The sequence below is a fragment of the Peromyscus californicus genome, unplaced genomic scaffold (assembly GCF_007827085.1).
Source record: "Peromyscus californicus insignis strain IS unplaced genomic scaffold, ASM782708v3 Scaffold_6__1_contigs__length_162567912, whole genome shotgun sequence".
Taxonomy (NCBI): domain Eukaryota; kingdom Metazoa; phylum Chordata; class Mammalia; order Rodentia; family Cricetidae; genus Peromyscus; species Peromyscus californicus.
In genome coordinates this window covers 134,081,503-134,109,432 of record NW_026294584.1, presented here as the reverse complement: position 1 = coordinate 134,109,432, position 27,930 = coordinate 134,081,503, and the positions used below count along the sequence as shown (strand labels likewise).

At 44.3% G+C, this 27,930-nt stretch overlaps 1 protein-coding gene across 3 annotated transcripts in view; it reads right to left on the bottom strand.

The window, feature by feature from the left end:
- Cacna2d4 (calcium voltage-gated channel auxiliary subunit alpha2delta 4) overlaps nucleotides 1-27,656 on the bottom strand; it is a 109,052-nt gene extending 81,396 nt beyond the window's left edge. For 2 of the 3 annotated variants that reach the window (XM_052720009.1, XM_052720010.1), the window contains exons 1-6: nucleotides 27,478-27,641; nucleotides 24,401-24,482; nucleotides 22,508-22,624; nucleotides 22,092-22,151; nucleotides 20,430-20,592; nucleotides 19,551-19,682 (exon numbers count right to left, since the gene is read on the bottom strand). In XM_052720009.1, coding sequence (XP_052575969.1) covers nucleotides 19,551-19,682; nucleotides 20,430-20,592; nucleotides 22,092-22,151; nucleotides 22,508-22,624; nucleotides 24,401-24,482; nucleotides 27,478-27,641 — 718 coding nt within the window. Of the gene's footprint in view, nucleotides 1-19,550; nucleotides 19,683-20,429; nucleotides 20,593-22,091; nucleotides 22,152-22,507; nucleotides 22,625-24,400; nucleotides 24,483-27,477 lie in introns of all 3 variants that reach the window. The other variant, XM_052720008.1, reaches the window with a different exon arrangement.
- Between the last annotated feature and the right edge of the window lie 274 nt (nucleotides 27,657-27,930).

Here is a 27,930-nt window from a genome sequence, read left to right as displayed (position 1 = left end):
GGGGGAAACCTGATCTCAGACCAACAGCAATGGGGAACTCCATCTCAGAAGAGTGCGGAGGAGAGCTGAGCTGGTGTTCTTGGCCGGAATTAAAACCTTAGAAGAGGGCTTTAGCAAACCTGGATGCCTTACCTTCAAGTCGAAACTCAAAAGGAAATCCCCCCTCCCCTCACCTCCACCTCTTCCCTTCCTTCCTGCCCTCTTCCCCTCCCCCCCCAACTCTATCCCTCCTTCCCTTATGGTTTCATGCCTATGGGGTTCCCTCAGCTTACAAGTAGCATTGGCCGCACACACACAGATGACCCAAGCCATGAGAAGCGAATGTGAGAGGCAGTGAAATCGAGACCATTGGATTTATCTCCTTGAGAGTTAAAGATGGTGGGACCATCAAAAACAACATACAGGCTGGGCCTGTGACATCATCGGGATCTGAAATGCCCCCAAGTGCTCGTGCACTCAGGGCCTGGTCCCCAGCTCATGGTGTCCAGAGGGAAATCTCAAAGTGGGGGCTTGGTGGAAGGAAGTTAGGTCATTGGGGGATCTCTTTGAGTTGGAGGCCAGCCAGGCAGGGCTGCACAGCGAGACCCTGTGAAGAAGAAGAAGAGGAAGAAGAAGGAGAAATGGTTTTTAAAATTATAGAACTTTTAAAAATGAAAAAAGTGTGGGTTAAAAGAAGCATACTAGTGAGAAAATAAAATAGGGAAAGAGAAAATTCAACATTTGAAAGATTAGTCCAGAGTTTTGTTGGTTCTACAACGAGAAGATTAGTAAATATCCCGCTAGAGGCACAGAAAGAAAAAAATGGTGAGCTGTGAGGAAGACAATGATGAAGGGATGTGGGGCTGGGCTGGAGAGAGGACTGTCCGTACAGCGCTTGCCACGCAAGGGTGAGAACATGGGTTAGGATGTCTGCCCCCATGTAAAAGCCCAGCTGTGGTTTCCTGTGCCTGCATCCCAGTGCCGGGCTGTGCGCAGAGACAGGGGGATCCTGGGAACATGCTGGCCAGCTAGTCCAGCCAAATCAGCAAGTTCCAGGTTCAGTGACAGACCATGTCCCCAGAAAAAATGGAGATGATTGAAAAAGATACCTGACGTCAATCTCTGACCCCTACACAGGCACGTGCTTGCACACACATATACACACACACATGCACATACAACCCACAATCATACATGCACACACAACACACACATGTAGACACAGCACACACATGTACTCAGAATACACACACACACACACACACATACTCACATGCACACATAGCACATACATTGTACACACAGTACACACATGTAAACACAATACACACATGCATCACAAGACACACACACACATCTACACACAACACATCTACACACAACATACATATGCATATACAACACACACATACACACACCAAAAAAGAATGATAAAAAAGAGACACTGGCGAGTATTCTAGAATAGATAACCCAGCTTAAGTATCCAGGAGGCACAGTGCATCCCAATCCAGCTAAAAAGATGTCCCCATGCAGATGCGTAAAGCTGCAGAACATCCCAGGGAAGGAAAGCAGTCACATCTCAAAAGTACCTGGAAAAGGAACAACAACCACACTGTGAGCAGATTTCCTTAACATCCATGGAAATGAGGAGGGTAAAGTACATTCTTAGGATGCTGAGAGGAATGGGCTATCCCTTTAGAAACGCTGTCCATCAGAAGCACCATTGGAGAATGAGGCTGAGAGAAACATCTGCAGGCAGACACACTTGGAGGCACTTTTTCCCGCAGGGAGGACTCTATGAGAGTTTACCTCTGGAAGAGGGAAAATGAAAACAGCCCAGGATGCTCAAAGGGTGGTGAGCAGGTGCCGCAATGTGTAAGTCGAGTCACCATCTGTGGGGACGGAAATGTTGAAATGTTAGTTTGTGGAGGAGTGAAAGTCAGGACAGAGAAGGGTCAGGAGCACAGTGGTTCTGAAGGCTTTCTTGAAAGGAATTCTTTTGGCAGGAAGATAATCATATGTATTTGTAATGTTCTGTTGTGTTGAATATGTGTGATGAGATGGTGAAGTATTTACCAGAAGGATCGGAGCAGGCGGGTGCTCATTTCCAAATGGATACACAGAGAGGGGAGAGGACAATGGATAAGGGAGATTTATCAAAAAGGGAAACCATTTAAAAAGAAAGAGAAAGAATAAAAATATTTGGATTAGCAAAGAATTTAAGGAGAACACATACACTAACATGCAAAAAAATGCAAACACCATTTGTCAGTGAGAACAAAAGATTGTCCCTTTGGGTAAAAATTTAAGCGCTATAAAGTATTTTTAAGAGACATGGTTAAGATAAAATGACATTAAAAGGCAAAAAAGAGAGAGAGATGGAAAAAATACCCCATGTGAGTGTCCCTCTATGACATCCAAGAAAGAAATTTAAAATGAAGTACCATGGGGCTAATTAAAAGTCAGACACAATAAGCACACAAAGCAACAGCGACAAGGAAAATGGAAGCAAAACAGCAATCCGACCACGCCAAAGGCTTGGGATTTTCTTTCGGCAGAAGGATCTCACACGCCCTCTCAAGCACACACAGGATGGGAAAGCTTGAGATGCACCAGGCCACTAAAATTGATCTCAGTTAAATCCCATTATTACCAGACAGATCACAGAGCAACTGAGTTAAAAATGTATTTTATTATTTTTAATTAGATATATGTGTGTGGGTCTGTGTGTGGATGTCTGCACATGATTGCCAGTGTCCAAAGAGGCCAAAGGTGCAGGATTCCCCTGGAGCTGGAATTACGGGCAGTTGTGAGCCTGCCTTTGCTTGTTAGTGTCTTTTAAATGTCTGCTGTGTATATAATCATGTTCTCTTCTTATTTATAGCATTCTACATTAAAAAATCAATTTCCAAATTGTTTCGATGTCTATAGGAACTCTTTGTTGTTGTTGTTTAGTGCTGGAGGAGGAACCCAAGGTCCTGTGCATGCTAGACAAACGCTCTTCCACTGGGCTACACTCCAGCTCTTCAGGAATCATTCTTTGTCTTTACCTGTCAGTGTCCTGTTTCATCCATTTTAGTTCTAATGCTTATGTTTATGTTGGCACACTGGGATTACCATGTACCCCCTTCCTTCTCTCCATCTGGCCTGGAACTCATTATGTAGCTCAGGTTAGGCTTCATCAGTTCTCTTGCCTAAGCCCCCTGAGTCCTGGTATTAACAGGTGTGAGCCAGAAAATGGACATGACTGTATTTCTTACAAATATAAATACAGAAGTCTGAAATAAAATATTAATGAGTCTAATGTAGCAGTGCATGAAAAGATTTGCTAAAATCAAGTTATGGTATTAAATAGGAATGGAAAGATGGGTTAACATCAGAAAATACAGGAGTTAAGTGGGCAAAATGAAATATGCCTTTCTCAGGGAGGGAACGCATGCAGGTAATAATGAATGGAAGGTGCTACTCTTACTGCATGATCAGAAAATGTGATGTCAAACCACAGAGAGAGATACCATCACAGACTAACAGAGAATTTCAAGGCTTAACAATCCTCAGTTAAAGGAAAGTGTGAATCAGTAGAATATCTTACTCATCACTTTAGGGAAATATAATTGGATACAAGTGTTTTGGAAAATAATTTGTAATTTTTCTTGCCAAAATTGAATACCTAGATATCTTAAGACCTAGAAAATTTATTCCTAGATACAGACTCAAGAGAAACTCCTGAAATACATCTAAAAACAAAACATGTATAAGAATACTCACAGGGTGGGGACAGAGTTCAGAGGTGGAACGCTTGCCTAGCATGCTGGAGAACCTACTGTGTCATTCACAGCACCAACACACACACACACACACACACACACACACACACACACACACACACACGCACGCACGCGCGCGCTCACGAGACAGAGACAGAGACAGAGAGAGACAGAGAGAGTCTGGTGGCATCACACTGAATGAAAAAGCTAGTCCTAAAAGCACACATACTAAGCCAGCTTTATAATTTTAACGACAAGCAAAGCAGAGAAAGTATTCTGGAAGATAAGATGGCAGTGTGGGAGGCACTGGAGGCCTGCCCACCTAGACAATAATTGCATGGTTTGAATACGTCTGATATCACTATTTTGGAACTTTTGAGTCTATTAAAGGCTTTCAACTTGCGGGAGAATCTTTGATGGTAAATTGCAGTTAGTGCCTATCAGTTTCAGCTCTTAGCATAGTGGCTGCCCACCTCCCATGTCAGTCCTGTGGCAGGCAGCTGTGCTTGTATTCTTAGAAAAGCTAGCACATAGCTTACAGGAGTCAGGGTTGGCCCCAAAGACCCTGCTCCCCCAAAATAGAGGCTCTGTGCTCTGGTTGCTGCATCTGATTGTTGTGATGAGTGTGTAAAGACTGCCGGCCATCTTTGTCGTACTTCCCACTGTGGGGCAAGTCCCTCCTCATGACCCAAGTTACTTCTAGGGAATTTTAAGACCAGGTATTTCCCTTCTCATCCATTCATTTGCTATTTTTTGGAGCCACGCATTAAAGGGAAGAACATATAAAGCAATTGCATTTTTAAAGAGAATTACAAAGTGATCATGCATGTGATGGGAAAAATCCAAGACCTTAAATCTATACTTCAGACTGATCTTTCAATACAGAGTCAGCTTAAAACAATAAAAAAGGCAAAACAGTAGCAAACCCTGGAGAAAGGAATCTGATTTCTTGGATTGCTACAATATTAGACTTAAATGCTCACATTTCAATTAAAACAAAAACAAAAACTCCAGGAATACAAAAGAATGGGGAAGTGTGGCCCATTTAGGGACCGGGATTGATAGAAACTATCTCTGAAAAACACCAGATGACTGACAGATATATCAGACAAAGACTTTGCAATCGTCTCCAAGACATCCAAAGGACCAAAAGAAGGGATGGAGAAAATCAAGCAACAACATATGAGCAAAAGGAAATATCAACAAAAAAGTTAAAAAGAAATAAAAAGGAAATTTTGGAGTTGCAAATATAGTTTCACAGCTAAAATGAGAAACTGACTCCAAAGTCTCAAAGGTGGATTTTGGCAGACAGAAAACAGTCAGTGAAAGCAAAGATTGGGTGATAGAGATGACTGAGTGTGAAGGAAGAAAGAACAAAGTCTGGCAGAGTGCAGAGACTCTAAGGGATCCCTGGGACACCATCAGGCTGACCACCAACGCACTGGAGGAGTCCCAGAAGGAGAAGAAAGAGACAAAGAGAAAGACTCTTTGAAGGATGATGGCTCCAAACTTCTCAAATTCAATAGAGTACATAAATATGTAAGTATAACATTGGATGATGTATACAAATATAAACCTCCCCCTCGATTTTAAGTAAGATCAACAGGAAGAGGCCAATTCTAAGAGATGCTATGATCAAACTTTCAAAAGCCAAAGATAGGGAGATGATGTTAAAAGCAGCAAGAAAGAACGGATTCATCAATAAGATAATCAGGAGACTTCTCATCAGAATTTAGGAGGCCAGAAGTCAGTGGGCTGATTTATTAAAAGTGTGTATGTATGGAAACATTACACTATCACAGTTACACAAATTAATACTAAAAAGTAGGAAGTGAGAGAGAAATTAGGACAATCCTCTGATAAACAAATAATAGCAGAGGGAGTTTGTTGCTACTAGATATGCTTTATATGAATGCTCAAGGGAGTCCTGAACTTTGGACAAAAACACATTGGCTGTATCCCCAGGTTCCAAGTTACAGCACAGAGCCATAGTAACAACAGTGTGGTACTGGTGTAAAAACAGACACATTAGTCATTGGGGACCCACATGTAAGCCCACACTCCTACCGCCATCTGAATTTTGACCAAGAGGCCAATAATATGCATTGGAGAATAAATAGCATCTTCAACAAACAGTACTGGCCAAACTAGATAGCTACATGCAGACCAATGAAACTAGATGCTTCTCTCTCACCCTGCGCAAAACTCAACTCCAGATGAATCAAAAACCTCAACAAAAGACCTGGTACACTGTATGTATTCCATTCCAAAGTATAGAATACACTGAAGTTGTAGGCACAGGAAAGGACTTTCTGAATGGAATCCTGATAGCAAGGACATTAAGACCAACAATCAATAAATGGGACCTCATGGAACAGAAAAATAAAAGATACTATCATTCATGTGAAAAGGCAGACTCCAAAAATGTCAGCAATACATCTGACAAAGGATTAGTGTCTAGAATATACAAAGAACTAAAAAATTAAACATCAAGAAAATAAACTACTTGATAAAAATGGGATGTGAAACTAAACAAAATTCTCAAAAGATGAAATACAAATGGCTGAGGAACATTTGCTGTGGGATGTCTTTCTGTATGCTATGAATAAGTGTTGCTCTGATGGGTTGATAAATAAAGCTGCACTGGCCTATGGCAGGACAGGATGGAGCCAGGTGGGAAAATTCAGGAGAGATAGTGAAAGGAGAGAGGAGAGTAAGGGGAGATGCCAGCCGATGCCCCAGGAGCAGCAAGATGCCAGCAGATGGGTAAAGGCATGGCCATGTGGCAACTTATAGATTAATAGAAATGGGTTAAGCTATAAGAGTTAGCTAGCAAGAAGCTTGTGCCATAGGCCATCCAGTTAGTAATTAATATAAGCCTCTGAGTGATGGGCTCGGTGGGACACAGGAAAACTTCTGCTACAAACATTTCTTAAAAATGTTCTATATCCATAGCTATCAGGGAAAGGCAAATTAAAACTACTTTGAGATTTCAACTTACCCCAATAGCAAAGGCTAAGATTAAAAAGAATAAGCCAGGTGGTGATGGTACATGCCTTTAATCCCAGCACTTGGGAGGCAGAGGCAGATCTCTGTGAGTTCAAAGCCAGCCTTGTATACAGAGTGAGTTCCGGAACAGCCAGGGATACACAGAGAAATACTGTACCAAAAAACCAATGATGGTGATGCTGCTGCTGCTGCTTCTGCTGAACAAATGCTGGCATGAATGTGGAGAAACAGTAGCAGTTATTCACTGCTGGTGGGAATGCAAACCAGTGCAACCACTATGAAAATCACAGTGGACGTCCCTTAAAAAGCTGGAAACAGATGTAGCACATGATTCAGCTATGTCACTTTTGGGCACATATCTCCCCCCCCAACTCTATATTCTACTATAGAGATACTTCCATGTTCTTTGGTGTTCTGTTCACAATAGTCAGGAAATAGAAACATAATCAGGAGATTCCTCATCAGAATGTTCATTAGCTGATGAATGGATACTGAAAATGTGGTATATTCTCACAATGGAAAACTGTTCTGCTATAAAGAAAAATGAAATCATCAAATCTGGAGGTAAATGGATAGGACTAGAAAGTATACAGAAAGAGGTAAGCCAGATCCAGACAGACAATGATGCATTCTCTCTCTCTCTCTCTCTCTCTCTCTCTCTCTCTCTCTCTCTCTCACCTAGCTCCAAATTTTCATATGTGACTATATAATCTGGAGTAATTGTAGAAACCAGGAAAATAAAAAGGGACCATGGCAGGGGGCACAGGAGAGGGGAATAGCAGGATATAGGTGCTATGAAGAGGGAAATGGAAAAAAAACAGGAAAAGAGGCTTTAATTGGGGAGGAGGAGGGGGGTTAATACAGAAGGAGAGGGAATAAAGAGGGGAAAATAACACTAAGGATGTTTGAGAAAGCCATAAAGAATCAATGTTTTATTTACCTAAAATTAAATATAATAGATAATCAGTATATATGTGCATATACATATATGTATATATATGTAAATTAATACATGTAAATGAAGTTATGCCACTTGGGCTGACAATGCTTTCCCCATGAGCCATACAAAAGTCCCAGTGCCATGCATGAGAAACTCCCTTTTAAGTTGTTGGTCAGTAGTTTGAAGAGACTCTCAAAACAATACGGGCTATTGTTCTTGCCTTTGGTTACTTTCTAATAGTCCTAATTGCTGAAGACACCATACTCTTCAGCTAGGACTCAGAAGATCTAAGCTGGATCTGGCCTGAAAGCCTCCTTCCTGAGGACTAGTTTTCAAGATGCCAGAAGGTGTTGTGCTAGCTTCCAAGGGAGAGAAGCAACCAATGGTCCTACCCAGATGTGATGCCCATGATCCACAATAATGACCAGTATGGCAAGATATCCCTAAGGGTGCAATAATGGCACTCATGTCTTGGTTGTAACCTGTGGTGGTATTGTGTTCCCCAAAATATTGTGCACCCTAATAAATTCATCTGGGGTCAGAGAACAGAACAGCCACTAGATACAGAGGCTAGAAAATGGTGGCACTCACACCTTTAATCCTAGCCTTCTGGAGGCATGGATCTCTGTGAGTTCACGCCCACACTGGAAATAGCCAGGCATGGTGACTCACACCTTTAATCCCAGGGAGTGATGGCAGAAAGCAGAAAGGTATATAAGGCGTGAGGACCAGAAACTAGAAGCTTTTGGCTGGTTAAGCTTTCAGGCTTTCGAGAAGCAGTTCAGCTGCGATTCATTTGGATAAGGACACAGAGGCTTCCAGTCTGAGGAAACAGGATCAGCTGAGGAACTGGCGGAGTGAGGAAGTTGTGGCTTGTTCTGCTTCTCTGATCTTCCAGCATTCACCCCAATACCTGGCCCAGGTTTGCTTTTATTAATAAGAACTTTTAAGATATTTGCTACAGTAACCAGCAGCTGTCTATTTGGACTTAAGGCCCCTTCAATAGGGGGAAATCATGTCTGGTACTGGAAACCTATCAGGCTTCCTGGGGACTAGTAAGGCCATGGGTTTCAGAGGAGAACCTTCTATCACCATTTTATCAAACCAGCATGATTCCCAATTGCATTCTAAACACTTACCTTTACATCCACAGATAAGTGTAGCTCTCACACCTCATCAAGGAAACTTTTCTTTGTAACAGACAGAGGCCATTATAGAAAGCAACAACTGGTCTAAATAAGAGAACAACTGTCATGGGATACCCAGTCCCGAGGCATACATACACAACACAATTCTTGCTTCTAAGGATCAGGGAACATTGCAGAAGAGGGAGCAGAAAGAGTGTAAGAGACAGAGGGCCAGGAGATCGGCTCTGGGATTGTGTCTCCTAGCAATGATAGGGACACTTCACCTATGTACTTCAACATCATGGCTGCCTAAACAAGACCTGAACACTAAGAGACATGCTAACAGGGAAGGAGGGAAATCTCACGAGGTCACACCCCTAAAGTACATGCAAATAAGGAATGCCAAGACTGTGAGAAATAGTCTACTCCAGGGAGGAGTCTAATTGGTTATCAATACCAACTGGTCAGCCCTGAAATCATATATATACAAGGAACACTGAATGTACTGAGAAAGTTTATATTTATATACTTATGAATAAATGTGCACATATATGTGTATATAATACAAAAAAAGAGATCATGAATTTGAGAGGGAATATGGGGGAGGAAAGGGAAGGGAAGAAATGATATAATTATATTTTAATTTTAAAAAGTAAGAAAAATAAGAATAAAAGAAATTATAAAATTTGCAGGTAAATGGATAGAACTGGAAACATCATTCTGAGTGAGGAATCTGGGCCCAGAAAGACAAGTGTCACCCATTTTCTCTCATTGTGGGTGGTAGTTTTGAATCTTCAGATATATGTGTTTCATTTGGAATACCTATAGAGGTCAGAACATGAGTAAGGGGCCATGGGGAATGATCAAAAGGGAGGGGAGATTGTGGGGATATTTTTTCTGTGCTTTAACAAATAAATCTTGCCTGAAGATCAGAGTGTGGAGCTAGCCACTAGAGGCCAGGCAGTGGTGGCACACACCTTTAATAGATTGCAGTAGTATAAAGGGGTAAGGGAATAATGGAACAGGAAGAGTTAAGTGAAGTCAGTGGGGGGAAGGACAGTATAGAGGAGAGAATACAGGGAGGGATAGCTAACACTAAAGACCCTTTGAAAAAGTCACATGGAAACCCACTACTGTAGAAGCTTCCTAACACACACACACACACACACACACACACACACACACACACACACACACACACAGAGTTTAAGCAGAGTTATGCAATAATGAGGCAACAATCCCCTATTAGAAACCACAGACTAACAAACAAAAAGGTCAGTATCAGTAATGGATTGCCTCTTTTGGAGTTGCTGTTCAGTAAAGTTCCATAGATCCCCAGACATTACAGGATATTACCAGTGCCCTTGTTTAGTCTCCAGAATTTGATGGTAAGTCCCTATTGCTGAAGACACCACATACTTGAGTCACAGAATATGAAAAAAATCAAGCTTTCACAGTGCTAAAAAGCATTATACAAACTACCAAAGGAGAAAAGTGACCGCCAACATCGCCCAACTGTGAACCCTGCCAGCTACAGCAATGATCAGCCTAGAAAGACATGCCCACTGGTGCAAGAATGCCATAAATGCTATGAGAATAATCAACCACCCTTAGCTTGGACGAAACTAATTTCTAGCACCAACATCAGGGCCAAGAATCAGTGGCAGACATATCATAGGCCTAGGGAGAACCTATTACCATTACTCTGTTAAATGGACATAGCATTACACTGATTTCTAATGACTTGCCCTTATATCAATAGTTTAATGCATCTCTCAACCCTCCTCATAGGAGCTTCTTCTGCAGTTGATGGTGATTAACACACACAGAGATCCACAACTGGCCAAAATGCACAGAACAACTGCTGAATGCTCAGCCCTTAATGGGACAGCTGTATCACACACACCCTTCCTAGGCTCAGGGATCATTGTAGAAGACCACGTGGGAAGGTTGTAAAAGACAGGGGTAGGTGACTACAGGAAACAGTACTTTCCAGGTACAGCAGGACAGTTGTACACATGAATTCATAATAGCTGAGACAGCACAAGACCTGTGCAAGCACAAGCCAGGCAAAATTCAAGCATGGAGGGAGTGGGTGGGCATGAAGTCTCATGCCTAACTAAGGAACTATTGATTGTGAAATATTCCTTTACACTGTGTAAATATATGTCACTGTGATTGGTTTAATAAAGAAGCTGACCGGCCAATAGCTGAACAGGATAAGGTTAGGCAGGAGAACCAGACTAAGCACTCTGAGAAGAAGGGCAGAATCAGAGGAGTTGCCAGCCAGAGATGAAGAGGAAACAGGAAGTGCAAGATGAAAAAGAGGTAATGCCATGTGGCAGAATGTAAATTGATATAAATGGGTTAATTTAAGTTGTAAGAGCTAGTTAGTAATAAGCCTGAGCTATTGGCCAAGCATTTATAATTAATATTAAGCCTCTTTGTGGTTATTGGGAAGTGGCTGCTGGGACACAGAGAAACTCTGCCTACAATTGATAGCTAACAGGAGAGGGAAAGACTGTTTTCTTTAAGGGTGTATCCCCTGGTGGGTTGACTACTCTCCAGGGAAAGGCCACACAACCAAAGAAGTATTTTTTTTTTTTTTAGAAAGATAAATAAGATTGAGAAACCCTTAACCAACCTAAATAAAAGAGACAAAAGGCCCAAATTAAGTAAAGATAGATATGAAAAAAGAGCCATTATGACAGACACCAATGAAATTCAGAAAATAATTCTGTTATACCTTAAAACATTTATTAAATTAAATGGAAAATCTTAAAGAAACAGATCATTTTATGGATGTATAGGACCTACTAAATGAACCAGGTGGGATAAATAATTTAAACAGATCTGTAACACATATCATGTGGCTCAAAATTACCTATAAATCCAGCTTTAAGTGATCCATCATTCTCTTCTGACCTCCATGGGCACCTGTATAAATATGGAATATATTCACACAAATACATAGACACAAGCACACATACCTGCCCTGAGAGATCTCAAATTATCTAATGACACATCTCAAGACTTTTGAAAAACAACAGTAAGTCAATTCTAAAACTAGTAAATAGAAAGAATAATGAATATTAAAGATGAAATTGATGAAATAGTAACTAAAAGAACAATATATAAATCAATCAAACCAAAAGTTTGTTCTTTGAAAATGTTAGTCTGATTGACAAGCCATTAGCCATCTGACAAAAAGAAAAAGGGAGAAGACCTATATCAGCAAAATTAGAAAGGAAAAGTTGTTACAACAGACTCCAATAAAATACATCCAGCACATGGTTAGAAAACACTTGGATAGCTTACACTCCCAAAGCAGGAAAGCCTAGAAGAAATGGATACATTTCTAAATGCATGTGACCTACCAAAATTAAAACCAGAATACATAAATAACTTGCAGGTCCCCATTACAAGCAATGAGGTCAAAACTGTAATTAAATGTCTTCCCTGACAGCAGAGCTCAGGACCAGATGGATTCACTGCTGGATTCTATCAGTCGCCCAAGGCTCACTATAAACTCTTCTTATTTTGTTCCACAAAGTAGAAGGGAGGGAACATTACCAAACTTGTTCTTCCAAGCCAGTGTTATCTTGGTACCCAAACCAGGCAAAGGCAAAAAGAGAAGAAAGAAAGATAGTTGCAGACTAAATTTTCTGATGAACATAGATGCAAAAATTCTTGTTTTGGTTTTGTTTTTGTTGTTTTGAGATAGAGTCTCTCAGTGTAGTCTTGGCTGTCCTGGAACTCTCCAAGTAGATGAGACTGGCCTTGAACTCACAGAGATCCTCTAGCTTCCGCCCTCCAAGTGCTGGAATTTAAGGCATGCCTCATCAGGCCCAGCTCGAAAATTCTTAATAAAATACTTGTCAATCAAATTTAGGAACACATTAAGAAAATCATACGTCATGACCAAGTGAGCCTCATCTCAGAGATGCAAGGTTGATTCAGCACATGCAAATCAGTAAATGTAATACACCATATAATAAAAATTAAGGACAGAAATCACAAAATCATCCCAATTGATGCCACAATGGCATTTGACAAAGCTCAACATGCCCTTACAATGAAAGTCCTAGAGACATAGGGAATAGATGGAGCATACCTCCAAATAATAAAGAGGAATTAAAACAAACCTATGCCATCATTATGGTAAACAGAGACAAACTGAGAGCATTTCCTCTAAAATCAGGATTGAGGCAAGGATGCCCACTCTCCCCTCTCTTATTCAATATAGAGCTTTAAGTATTATGTATAGCAATTAGATGAGAGAAAGTCATAAAGAGAATAGAAATAGGAAAGGAAGAAGTCAGAATGTCCTGATTTGTAGACAACATGATTTTATATTTAACAGACTATAGAATCTACTAGAAAACTCTAAATGTAATAAACATTTATATTAAAGGTGCAGGATACAAATCTATCTATCTATCTATCTATCTATCTATCTATCTATCATCTATCTATCTGCCTATCTATCATCTATCTATTGAATATATATCATATATATATGATATATATATATATATATACATATATATATATATATATATCCAGTAGCCTTCATATATACCAACAATGAATTCTCAGAGAAGAAATTAGGAAGAATATTTCATTCATAATAGCTCCAAAAATTAAGTATCTAAAAAATAAACCTAACCAAATAAGTGAAAGACCTCTACTATAAAAACATTAAAACATCGAAAAAGGAAATAGAAAAAAGATGCTAGATGACAGAAAGATCTTCCATGCTCCTGGATTGGCAGAATTAATATTGTGAAAATAGTTATTCAACCAAAATTAATCTATATATTTAATACAAGATACATCAAATTCTGATGTCTTTCAGATCTAGAAAAAAACAATCGAAGAATGCACATGGAATTATGAAAGACCACACATACCGGAAGCAATCCTGAACAAGAACACAACTGGGGGCATCACAATGACCTCAGCTTACCCTAAGGGTACACAGAGTATATGACGCTAAGGTGATAAAGACAGCTTGGTGTGGGCATAAAAACAGGCAGGCAGGCCAATGAGCGCAAACAGAGGACTTGGGAACATGCAGATAGAACTATGGCCACCTAATTTTTGACAAAGGAGGCAAAAGCATGTAATGGAAAAAGAGCCTGATCAACACACAGTGCCAGTAAAACTGGACTTCCAGCAGCGGAATCGTGGAAGTGAATCCGTATTCTTCACCTTGTACAAAACTCAGTTGGAAATGGATCAAAGGTTTAATTAAAATCTGAGACACTGAAACTTCTCAAGGGAAACAGGGAATACTCTTCAAAACACAAGTTAGGCAAGAACTTTCTCAAAACAAACAACTAAACAAAACCCCCACAACATCACAGGAACAAGCCCCATGTTTTGACAGATGGGATGGACTACATGAAATTTAAAAGTTTCTGCACAGCAGAAAAAAGCATTGGCAGAGCAAAGAGCCCACAGAATCTACCAGTTATACTTCAGACTGAGGGCTGATAGTCAGAATTTACAAAGAACTTCCGATATTCAACACTCAAAAACTCTAAAGTTGCCAATCAGTAGATGGACTAATGAAATGGACAGACAGTTCTCCAAAGAAGAGACACAAATTGCCAATAGTGATTTTTGAAAGTGTTCAACATCCCTCATCATCAAGGAAATGCAAATTAAAAGTACTTTGAGACACCTGCTCACCCTAGACAGAATGGCTGCCATCAAGAGATCTAAAGCAGATACTGGGAAAGCAGAGTCTATCTGCTGGCAGGAGTGAGCATTACTACAGTCAGCATGGAAGTCAGTGCAGAGGTTCCTCAACAGACAGAGAACCAGGACGACCATGTGACCCTGCTAGTCCACTCCTGGGCATATACCCAGAGAACTCAAATCCTACCATGGAGATATGTTCATATGCATGCTTATTGCTATTTTATTTATCATACCAAGGAAATGAATCCAACCTAGGTATCCATCGATAGATGAGTGGATAATGAAAATGTGCTAATATACAAATGGAATATTATTTATCTGTAGAGACAAATGAAATAATAACATTTGCAGGGAAATGAACGGACTTGGAAAGTATAATATTTAGTGTTGACCCAAACTCAGAAAGATACGGATCCTAACCTACAATGCATACATGTATAGTTGTAAGTTGGGGGCATAGCATAGAACTTCGAAAGGAGACCAAACCAATGATGGGATTAGATTATGGGAAGGGATAAAATACAAGCGAGAGTACACGTGTCATGATAGAGTAGAGAAAGCTTTATTTTTCTCTTAAAGTTTCAACTCTGTAGTAGACTTTTTGTGTTTAATAAGTGAATAGAATGTAATTGATAGTGGTTAGGGAGATGTCTCAGCAGTTAACATTGGCCACTCTTCCAAAGCACCCAGGTTCTAGTTCCGCATGGTAGCTGACAACCATCTATAACTCCAGTCCCGGGGGATCTGATATCCTCCTCTGTGGGCACCAAGCATGTCTGTGGTGCACAAACATGTCAAGAAAAACCACCAATATACATAACATAAAATAAAGTAACTGATAAAGAAAGTTCGGCACCCTGAGTGATGCTCCATTGCTTCGGAATGGCCATTTTCACTAGAGAGAAGTCCACTGAGATGTATGGAGCTTGGGATGGGACACATGTTTGAGTAGCTTCCTTAAACCCCCTGTATGAGGATTTTGTGAGTTAATTAGAATAGAGTGATTTTTTTTAAAAGAAAGTATTAAAATAGGAGAAACAAAATGCAAAGATATAAGAAGGAAAAAATTAAATTAGGACAGAAATTAAATAAAAGACTAGAAAACTATAGAGAAAATAAGTGAAATAAAAATTTAGTTTTTTGATATGATCAATAAAATTGACAAAGCTATTAAGAAAATGGACTTAAATTACTGAAATAAAAAAATTAAAAGGGGGCGTTCATTCTAAGTCTGTGGGGAAAAGGCTGATGCACAGTTATATATCAACCAATTGGAGAGCCTACATGAAATGAACAAACTCTGAAAACACAATAACTACCTCAACTAAATCATGAGAAAATGGCCTAAATTCTAAATAACTATTAAGGAGATAGAAACAAAAATTAAAAATCTCCTGACAAAGTGAAGTCCAGATTCCAATGGCCGCCAGACCAACAGAACCAAACACTTAAAAACTTCATACCAATCCTCAAAATTTTCTGAAAAATTGAAGACATTACTTCCTAACTTAGTCCGTGAGACCAGCATCACCCTGATGCCACAGAAAGATGCTTCAAGAAAACTATAGCACAATATCCACCAAGAACATTGATGCCCAATTCCTCAACAGAGCCCAGCAAAGCACATCTGGTAGCAAATTAAAAGGGCAATCAAGGCCGGGCGGTGGTGGCGCACGCCTTTAATCCCAGCACTCGGGAGGCAGAGCCAGGCGGATCGCTGTGAGTTCGAGGCCAGCCTGGGCTACCAAGTGAGTTCCAGGAAAGGCGCAAAGCTACACAGAGAAACCCTGTCTTTAAAAACCAAAAAAAAAAAAAAAAAAAAAAAAAAAAAAGGGCAATCAATACATTATTCCTAGAGTGTAAGGATTTCCTAACCTGTGAAACTGACTGACAGAAAACATCGCCTTAACAGAATGAGGAAAAAAACAGCATGATCATCCCAAAGGAAGTAGAAAACGAATTTGGCAAAATTCAACTCACTTTCGCAACAAAAAGATTCTATGAACTAGCAACAGGAGAAAACCACTTCAACATAACAAAAGCCACAGATGGAAAAATCCACAGCATAAGGTTGAAAGCGCTTGCTCTTAGCTGTCCTAAAACAGACTCATTTTAAAATAATTCTGTTTAAACCAGTCCTGGAAGTTCTAGTCAGAGCAATTAGGCCGGAAATAGAAAAAGGGCAAAGGTGAAAGGGAGGAGGGACATGGCTACGCTCACACACTGTAGTTCTGGTTTGTGGCAAGCCTCGTAAAGCAGGTGTTCGGCCTCATAAACAAATTCAGCAACAGCAAGCCAAATCAGTTGCTATGGACAACCTGAAGAGGAAGTTACCAAAATGATTCAATTTTCAGTAACATCACAAAAGAACAAAAGACTTTGTGTACCAGGCTTTTTCTTTTGGGCCACCAACCAGCTCCCAAATCATGACAAGGAGACTTCTTATTGGCTATGAATGCTCAGCCTAGCTTAGGCTCGTTTCTGGCTAGCTCTTTTAACTTAAACTAACCTGTTTCTCTTTATTTACCTTTTGCCTCAGGCTTTTTACTTTTCTTTCCTTCTGTGTATCTTACTTTCCTGCTTCTTGTGTCTGTCTGTCTGGTGGCTGCCTGGTTTCTTGCCCCAGGTGTGATCTCCCTCATTCTTTCTTCTCGTTCTTCTTTCTCTTGTTCTTTTTATACCTCAATTTCTCCTTCTATTTATTCTCTCTTCCACCAGCCCCCACCTATCCCTCTCCTGCCTACCTATTGGCCATTCAGCTTTTTATTAGACCAATAAGGTGCCTTAGGCAGGCAAGGTGAAACAGCAACACATCTTTTCATAGTTAAACACACATCCTTACATTGTTAAACAAATGCAGCATAAACAAATGTAACACATCTTTACACAATTAAAGTAATATTCCACAGCATAAACAAATGTAACACATCTTTACTTAGTTAAATATTCCACCACAACTTTGTATAATAAAAACTATAAACTGTTGGGGGTCTGGAGAAATGGCTCAGTGGTTAAGAGAGCTTACTGCTCTTACAAAGGACCAAGTTCAGTTCCCAGTACCACAATCATCTGTAACTCTAGTTCTAATAAATCCAACGCCCTCTTCTGGCCTCCATGGGTACTGCACCCATGTGGCACACATGCATATGTGCAGGCACACAGTCATAAAGTCATATAGTCCGACCTCCAGTTCTGACACTTTTTCTGTTACGGGTCTGCTGTAAGGTAAGGGGCCTTGGCCACTGCTAAACCTTCCTTCCTCAGTGGACTGGGACACTTTGAAGCCATGAATCAAAATACATCTTTGCTACCATAAGCTGTTTGGATGGGTGTTCTGTCACAATGATACAAAAGTGAGTGGCACTCTAATGAGTCACATCTTCTGATTTTAACACTGTCACAAGGCTATGGTAATCAAACTAGTGTGTTATTAACATATATATGGATACAGGGACCCATGAATAGAAGAGAGACACTGGAAATAAACCCTTGAAACATGATCAAATCATTGTTGACAGGCACGCTAAGTCTATTGGAGAGCAAATGACAGCCCTTAAACAAATAGTCTAGAGAAAACTTGGCAGCCGCATGTGAGAGAAAGAAGCTGAACCCTTACCAACACAACATAAAAAAGTAACTCAAAATGAGCAAAAGCTTAAGCATAAGATTCACAACTGCAAAATTCTTACTAGAACACATAGCAGAAAATTCCCATGATACCGGAGTTGGCAACGATTTCTTGGCCATAACACCAAAGGCATAGACAATAAACGAAGGTGGGATAATTCAAACACTATCCGTTAAAAGATTACAAGATAATATCAACAAATTAAAAAGGCAACCCACAAAACAGGAGAAAATATTTGTAAATCATTAAGCCAATAAGGAATCAAAACACATCTTTGCTATCAGAAATCAGAATATTCTTTCAGATAACTCCTGAGGCTCAACAAGAAGAAAAAAATTCATTAAAAATGGACCCAGAGGGCTCTTCACAGAAATTCTACTCTAGGGACAGTATGAGCTGCTTGAGTATCAGGGCCTCTGTATCAGGGAGGGTAAAGTGAACCCAGCCACTGAAGTGGAAACCCACGGCTAACTGGGAATGTCTGACAAAGACGACAGGGAGTATGGTAGAGATGGGAGCCACACTTGCCCTTTGCACCCTGTGAGAGGGGTTGACTTCCCAGCCTGGAGCCAAAGAGAGGCCCATTTTTAATCATTCCAGTGTCTGTCCAGAAGAGGGGACACCAAAGTCTTTCTGGACACAGAAACATAAGATGGGGAGGTGAATTTTTCTAAGTGGCAAGAAACCAGAAAAGACCCACAAACATTGGCTGGTTATTTTTTTTTTTGGCATGTGGTATGTGTGTGTGTGTGTGTGTGTGTGTGTGTGTGTGTGTGTGTGTGTGTGTGTGTATAGCACCAGTGTGTGCACTTGTGAAGGCAAAAGACCAGCAGTGCGTGTCTTCCTATTGCCCTCCACCTTGTTATTTGAGACTCAGTCTTCACTGAATCCATGGAGTTCACCAGTTCCACCAGAGTGGGTGCCCGGTGATTTCCGGGAATCCCTGTCTCCACCCCTGCACTACTGGGATTACAGGTGTGCACCATGCCCAGTTTTTCCATGGGTTCTAGGGATCCGAATTCTGGTCCTCAAGCTTGTATGGCAAACACTTGTGTGGATAAGACGCCTTTCCCTGCTCTGTATGAGGACAGGGCACTCTGCCCTCCAACTAGGAAGATTCCCTTAAAGGGAGGGATTGCAGGATCCTCCCTGGCACTGTCCACAGGTTTTCCCAGGACAGGCGCTCCCCCAACATTGGTGACAGCTACTGTGATGCTTAGTGGAATTTCACTTAGCAGCTTCCACTGACTCTGTCACAGTAGGTTGTAAGAAGGCCACGTGTGGGTCGAAAATGCCTTGGCTATGAGAGCCCTCGAGTGCTAGGACCTGTCTTCATACTTTATCCCCAGAGAACAAGCACAGAGGTGACAGATGCTGCCCAGTGTCCTCACCTGGATAGATCCTGAAGAACCCAGTTGAACTGCCAAAATATTGCCAGGTCAGCGTAGGGTCTCTCTGGAAGTTCTCCACAAACACAGGGTTCAGGGCCTCGGACATATAGACTCCATTTAAAATGTCTGGGTCTGAAAGTGAGATCATGAAGGAACTTCAGGGAGAGTGACGTTAGATGCCCATGACTCAGCCTACACATGTAAACACGGGCAAGCTTTCCCTGCTTCCCTTAGGATTGCACCAGGCTCACATGCAGCCCATGCTCACTAACCCAGAACATCAGCTCTCTCCCAGCCCACGTGCTGAGGTTGGATGTGGTATGTGTGTGTGCTCCCAGAGTTTGTGTTTGGATGTGTGGTGCTCAGTAGAGTCATGTGACAAAGGATGGGGTATAGAGGGAGGTGACTGAACCATGGTGGGTGCTGCCCTAGGGCAGAGTTTTTAGAATTCTATGGACTCTGGTGAGTTCTCTTGAAAGGGCTTCTGTGGAAGAGAGAGACCTGCTTTCCCACTCTTTTCCTGCTTCCATGCATGGTTGCACCCCCTTGCACAGAACCCCAGCATGGCACCCTCTGCCACAGTGGAACGCAGCCAGGGACCTCACCAAAGCAGTGCAGTGCTGGCTGGACCCAGCTTCCCAAACCTTGAACTAGGGAAACCTCGCCTACATCATTCAGCTTCTGGTATTTTGTCATAGCAACAGAAAACAGAACACTCCATGCATGTATGGAATTATTTCTTTTCTCATCCTATCAAAGAGATTGGAGACACAGCTAATGCCCTGTAGGGCTTCTTGGAAAAATTGACACAGAATGTTTAAAGCCCTTCAGGATCCCCAGCCTACCCACTAGACTATCCAATGGTGAGGGCCCAGTCACCTTTGTTGTACACATTGGTAGGTAGCTGTACACTGCTCAGGGAGACGTTCACCCTCTGGTTGCTGAAGTGCGCATCAGACTCAAGAAGGAACTCGGCTCCCAGCTCCACATAGTTCCCCTTCTCGTCCTTCTCGTTGATTAGTACCGAGTTGTAGTAGTTAAACTGGGGAGAGAGGGGAACAGGTCCAGAGGAGACAGCGCAGGCGCAAAGAGGGAGAGGGAGTAAGAGAGAGAAGGAAAGGGGCAGAGAGGGAGGGGAGCAGGAAGCGTCAGAGGACCAAACATGAGGCCAGGCTGGGCCGGAAGGGTTGGTGGTGTCCAGTTGTGCTGCACTTGGCAGAAAATTCAGGCAAAGAAGGGGCGATGAGGTCACAACATCCATCAAGATAGCTGGGTCTGAGGGCTCACTGGCTGGGTGGGGTCCAATTGTCCCAGCCATCACTTTGATTCTCCACTTGGCTTAGTGTGGGTGGAAAGTCACAAGCCAGAGACAGATCGCGACTCACACAGCCAGATGGTTGCGAAAGACAGTATCAGCACATCAGTTTCTCCCAGGGGTGAGGGTCCTAGAGACCCAGATGGGTCAAAGAGCCTCTGTGGCCCTGCCCTGCCAATGGGCCTGTGTCCTGCTGTTTCCTCCCCCCACAGGGCAGGAAGGCTGTGATCCAAGGGAACTTAAACAGACCTACTTGCTTCCCTACTGCCTCCATGTCATAAACCTCATACCTTGATTCCCTCTAGAACTGTGGCCACAACACCCCTCCCAGCTCCATCTCGATGCCCTCTGGTCAGTATTAGCTTTATAAAGCTCAGATCCAGTTCTGTCCCTCCCTGACTCCAGCCCTCACACACAAGCTTGGGCCATCTTGGAAAAGGGATCCTAAGTTGAGAAAATGCCTCCATCAGACTGGCCCGGAGGCAAGTCTGTGAAGGCATTCCTTGATTAACGATTACTATGGGAGGGCCCAGTCCACTGTGGGCAGTGCCACCCTGGGAAGATGATGAATGGTTGTATAAGAAAGCACACGGAGCGAACCAGTAAGCACTTTTCCTCCATGGGTCTACTTCAGTTTCGCCTCCAGATCTCTGCCTTGATTTCCTACCTTGGCCTCCTCCAGTGATGGACTGTGATCGTGATATGTAAGTCTAATAAACCCTTCCTTTCCCAAGTTGCTTTTGGCTGTGGTGTTTACCACAGTAATGGGAAATAGCCATGACCCCTAGCATCCAAGATCTTGACCCTGGCCTCTCTCAGGTGATATCCCATCTAGCTGTCCCCTGGACACAGAGGGTTTGTATCCGCTGCATCTTCATGCGACCTGAGCTTTCTTCTTCCTGTGCCTCCTCTGATCTCTCAGCTCAGAGACACTTGTTTGTGCCTCAGTTTCTCAAGTCCCCTTCGGGGGGGCTTATCCCTGCTGAACCTCCCCTCTCCCATCTGCTTCCCAGTGCTTGCTGGCCCACCACACATGGTTACAGGATACCTTCTCTGAGAGCCTCAGGAGGCAGAGAGAAGACCTCGCTGGCAAAGCCAGGGCACAGCCTGGCACGGGGACAGGGCCTGCGTGGCTGCAGCTCTGCTCCACTCACAGCTGGTACTCCAGCTGCCATGGGGTTGGGGCAGAGCCAGCCAGCCTAGCATCCACTCCCAAGAGGACTTACCACCAGAGAGGCATTGAACTCATGATTCAGGTCAGCCTCCTCAGCAGCCTCCACCAAGCTCTGAGGGAGGGAGCAGGAAGGGAAAGGAGAGTCACCATCACTTGCCCTCTGCCACCCCAGCCCAAGCTCCCTGCTCTGCTCTCCCTCTTCAACCCTCTGCTTTCTTCTCTTGCCTTCTCAGCCAGGAGGACCCCCTGCCAGGGTTCCTAGGTGCTCTGAGGTACGCAGGTGACCTCGTCCCCAATTGTCTACAAGGCCTTGCTGAGAACAGGAGGTATCCCCTTCCTTGAGTGACATGCCTACCCTGACACCTGTGGTGACCTGGCTAATATAATACACTCTGCTGTCCACCCAGCCAGGAGAAGACCATCTACAATCAGTGGAGTCCCTGAAAGGGTCCGTAAGGGCAGTGGTACCTTGACAGCCTCGACTTTCCTCCTAAGCATGGTCTCCATGTCCTCTGAGAACTTCTTCACCAGCTCCAAGCCATCCACCTCTTTGATCTTCAGACTGGATTCTGCATCCTTGTACTTCTGGGCAGGACAAAGTGGAAGGAAGAATGCCCGAGTGCACCAGGGCCATTCTTTTCCTGAAACTGTACCAGCTCCTCTACAGTACCCACCCCATGACCTCCTAATCACAGTCTTAAGCTGCCTGTCTTCAAACGGCCTTCTGTTCAGGACTCCAGACCCATGGAAGTTATTGTCCTTAATGGGAGTTGACTGACACTGGGCAGATATTAAACTTGACACCAGTCAGAGCCAGTGAGCTGGCAGCTTGGACACGGGGAGAGATGGAGTACCAGCAGCCCTGGCCTTGCTCTGTGTAGTCTACAGCGTCCCTGACACCTGCTGTGAAGGCAGCTGAGAAGCAGTCTCAATGTCAGTTCACCTCTGCCCAGCCCCTGAGAACATCCTGTCCCATGTTGGGCTTGCATCCCACTGAGGGACCCAGCGCAGCAGTTCCAAGAGTGATGCCTGTGAGGCTAATGGAGCCTAGGAACTGGCTTCAGATTCCTGTCTGCCCAGGGACAATCCTCAATGAGTCACCGCTAACTCTTGACCAGCCCTGTAACCTGCTGGCCCTGTGAACTTAGCAAGGTACTCAGTGTCCTCCTCTGTAAGATGGGATGCATCTACAGTTTTGTTTGTTTGTTTCTGTGTAGTTTTGGTGCCTGTCCTGGATCTCGCTCTGTGGACCAGGCTGGCCTTGAACTCGCAGAGATCCGCCTGGCTCTGCCTCGTGAGTGCTGGGATTAAAGGCATTCGCCACCACTGCCCGGCCCTCATCTACAGCTTTTGACAGTGCTGTAGAATGCATATATTCTAGAGAATGCTTTCACCCACAAAGACTACACAATCCTTCCTTGTCTTCCTCCCCTGGGGCTGGAGGGTTCAAACAGGAAAAACAGATAAGCTGTTGTTCACAACAGAATAGGGTGTTGTGAGGGCTCCTGGAGTCTTAAGCCTGTGAGAGCCCCCAGGTCCACCCTGGCTCCTCCCACTTTCTGTAGCACAAAGGGGATGAGGGTGGGTGGCAGTGTGCTCTGGGCTGGCGTAAAAGCTGGGGATCCCATCCTTTGCAAGATGGAGAACATGACTCTTGGAGTTGTGCTAATTTGAATTAAAGCCTGCAATCATCTCTTGGGTGCTGGGGCTAACAGAAGGCTACATGGCCAGGGAGTCAGGTCCCAGGAAAGAATGCCAGCTCATGAGCGGGTTGAGCACAGGCCAGGCATAGATCTGTTCTTGGGCACTTAATTAACAAGGGCAGTTGGGTTGCCCTTCTGTCAGGCCCACTTCTGCTGGGAGCCAGGCATGGGCTCAGCTTGCCAGGGTGCATGGGATGCAGATCCCTGGGCACAGCCTGGGTTCTGGGGTTCTCTGGACCTGCTCTGCCTGTAGAGAGGAAATTGATACCTGCGGCTTACAGCTCACACTCCTGGGCTGTCTGCTGTCCCTTCTGCCCCCACCCCCATACTCTGATCTGCTTTTGGCTCCTTCCCAGGCATCCACACCAAGCTCCCATTACCCACCCAATAAACTCCTTAGGTCTAATCTGTTTCCCAAGATCTGAACTGACAGAATGCTCTTGACCTCACTCTGTCCACACTGACAGAATGCTCTTGACTTCACTCTGTCCACACTGGTGTGCTGTAGGATGAAGCCTCCCAGGGCCCCATCTGAATACAATAAGATTGACAGAGATGGTCTCTCAGACCCCTTACAGCTCTGATGCTGGGAATTCTATCTCCCTGTGGGAAGAGACCCTCTGACCATGCTGGAGCTCCCTGGGAGAGGCCCACTGACCTTCTGCAGCAAGAGAGAGCCTGAGTATCTGGTCACCGTGTTGTACAAATTCCTGCCGAAGGTATCGGCCCATAGCTTCACTCTGCAGGACAGGAAAGCCTATGTGTACGTTCTCATCATGATCGGATGTCAGATCCTTAAAGGTGACAGCCACATCATGTACATGCAAAGCAGGCATCTCACACATAGACATACTTGTAACACACACACACACACACACACACACACACACACACACACACATACACACACACATACACACATTCACACATTGACCAACACCCAGCATTCCTGTGATGGTTAGCTTTTGCCAACTTGACACAACCTAGAACCACCCAGGAAGACAGTCTCAGCGAGGGACTGTCTACATTGGGTTGGGCTGTGGGTGTGTCTGTTGGGGGACTGTCTTAATTAATTGATCTGGGAAGAGCCAGCCCACTGTGGATGGCACCACTCCCTAGGCACCAGTCCTGAACTGTGTAACACTAGAGAAATTGAGCAGAGCACAAGTGAGCAAGCAAGGAAGCATGCTTGCACTCGCTTCTCTGTTCTAAACTGTGGATGTGATGGAATGAACTGTTTTCAGTTTCTGCTACCTTGCCTTGCCAGCTATGGTGGACTGTAACCTGGAACTATAAACTCCCCCCTTTCTAACTTAAGTTGTTTTTGTCAGAGTGTTTATCACGGTGACAGAAAGTAAACTAGAACAGCTCCTATCCCCCCCAAATTGCAGCCTGGACAGCGTGAGAAACTGTGGCTGCTCCAGGGTGTGGTGCACACACTCTACCGGGCTTCAGAGGTCCACAGAGCTGATAGGCTCAGAGTGGACTCTAACCCCATGGTCTCAAGGACCTTTCAGTGAGAAAAGAAGGAGGAGGGAGAGTCTGTGGAGGTCTAGACCAGAGGGGAACACCCTGAACCAATTTGCAACTTCCCGAGCCAATCTGCACATTTCAATGGTCAATCCGTGACCACTTGAGTGTCTACTCAAGACCATGGGACACCGACCTGTTGAACCCTCAAACAGTGGGGCCAGGATAGAATGACTCCAAGTGCCTGTCTGGAGTAGGGCAGGCTAGGAGGGTAACCTGGTTGGGAACCTGACCCCTCCTTCCTTCCTAGAAGGTAGGCAGGCTCCCAGGTCTTGTTTGGGCTGTATAGCCAGAGCAAGTGTGGCTCCTTTAAGGTCAGCAGCATCCACTTGCACTGGCACTTACTGAGGTCTGACTGCATGTCACACTATCTCCACAGTAGCCATGGACTATTAGGGACATGACTTCCCATGGAGTAGAGTGGTACTCCTTTGCAGGGGGATGGCAATGATGGAGAGGGGCGAAGTGGAGGAGGCAGGATCAGAGTTCAGCATCTACAGTGAGATGGAGGTTAGCTTGGTGAGGAGATTCGGAAGAGAATTTTAGGTGGAGAGCTTGGAGGAGTGGAAAAGGACTTCAAGGCCTCCAGCTTGGCTTGTTGACCATTGCTGAGAATGTAAGGAAGGTGGCCTGAGTGAATCAAGGAGAGAGGAAGGTGATGCATTTTGAATGTTAGCCTCTTGACACAAGGCTAGTGAGTATCATCGGGTCGGTTGCACACTCCGTAACTTTAGGAGCCGCAGAAACACTGCACCCTTGACAAGCTCCTGTGATGCTCAGAAAGAAGTGTGCACAGACATTGAGTATGGGAGTCTGATAGGTAAGAGACTGGATGGAGCCATTAAGGACATGAGTAGGATTGAGACACTAAGGGCAAATGGACTCTTGGCAAGGAAAGTGTGTAGAATGGGTTAATCTGTGATGACAGGCTGCGGGACACCCATAGTTTCAGAGACCTGCAGATGGCAGAGAAATCACCCAGGAGCCCATGGGAAGCCAGTCACTGTGCTCCAGGAATCAAGGTGTGGGGTATCAAGAGAAAACAAGGTGTGGGGGGCTACAGCCGTTACCAGGAGGCTTTTGGCACCCTTGTGTAGAGTAGATGTGGAGGGCAAGTGGCTATGGCTGAGGAGGGATGAGTGGGAGGCACAACAGGACAGAGGTGGAGGACAGCAAGGGACCCAGTGAGGGAGGGAGAATGAGTGACAGAGCTCTGTCCTCCTGGGACAGGAAAGCAGCAGCAGGGCTTCATGGAGGTGGCTATCCCATGCTGCTCTCGAGGTTTCTGTGTGGATGGCCTCCCTGGATGCCAGCCATCTTTTTTTGCCCTGCTGCTCAGAAGGGCAAAGGAACCTGCCTTCTGAGATAGACTGCTCAGCTTCTGCAAGGCTACAGGGAATGTCTCAAAAGCCAGGCTGGCTCAGCAGCACGGATTTCAGCACTTTCTTCTGTGGGCCTGTGATATTTCCTCCCCCACTAAGAGACTGCCTGGGCTGAAGGCATCATTGGTACAGTGCTGAGCAGGGCAAGGAGGGGTCACCCAGTGTCACGGAAGTCCAATCTTCCCAAATCTCAAACACTGCTTGCATGGGTCTCTGTCCTGTCAGCTAGGCTCTAGCAGTTAGGCCCAGATGTGAACTGTGAAGAGTCAGTCTAGGATGCTTGGAATGTTCCAGACTAAAGAACAAACACCCAGAGAGATTGTATTAGATGTAAATGATGGGTGCCAATTCCTTCCAAACACCAGTCTCAATGGCTGGGTGTAGAACCAAAGCCTTAAAGGAGGTAGGGAGGTATAGAAAGAATGAGGCCATTGGAACCATCCTAGCTGAGTTCCTAGACAAGGTCCTGCTGTTCGTGGGCACCATCCTGCCTGTCCATTTACAGCAGCTTTACCTTTTCTCAGTGTCCAAGCACAGATCACCCAATGAGTCCTTAGGAGACATAATAGTCACTTCTAGAACCCCTGCAGCCCAAGCCCACCCTCTCTTGTAGTTAACTTCCCTGCTGGATACCTGCACCCTCATCAAACCCTGACATCAACCACACAAAGCCAGAAGGCAGGGGCAGGTAGACTCCAAAATCAGCAAGGATCTGAGGAGGACAGGAGTCAGGAAGGAAAGGGTCTCTCAGAGGCAGGGCAGTTGGCCAGAGGGAGAAGACCACCAGAAGGGTCTTCAGGGCAGGATCCAACTCAAGGCTCACGTTTCCAGAGGAATTCTGGTCTGGCCCCTCACAGCAGGTAGGGAGGTGTCCAACAGCAGCAGCCACAGGATGATTGTCATCTTCCTCAGGAAGGTCCAGACTGCTGGCCACTGTCCATAGTGGTCCCAGTTGTGGCTGGAGGGCAGAGCGGAACATCTTGGCATGGTGCTTCCACCGTGAATGGGGAAGGGGAAGACAGAGGCCCTGCTGTGAATGCACTTGCTGCCACTGGTCCCTGGGTGTGCAGGTGGTCTGACTGCTGGCTGGTCCCAAGTAGAAGGCTCTGCCTCCAGCTGCAGCTAGCACAGGGGCAGTCCCAGGTGATCAGGGGCTTTGCTGCTGGCTGTCCAGAGGGAGAGGCAGTGAGCAAGTACCCCCTCTAATCCACTGGCCTCTCCTCTAATCCCTTCTTGTTGCCAGAGGAGGGGTTGGTGCAGGAGTGGGGTGACCTCA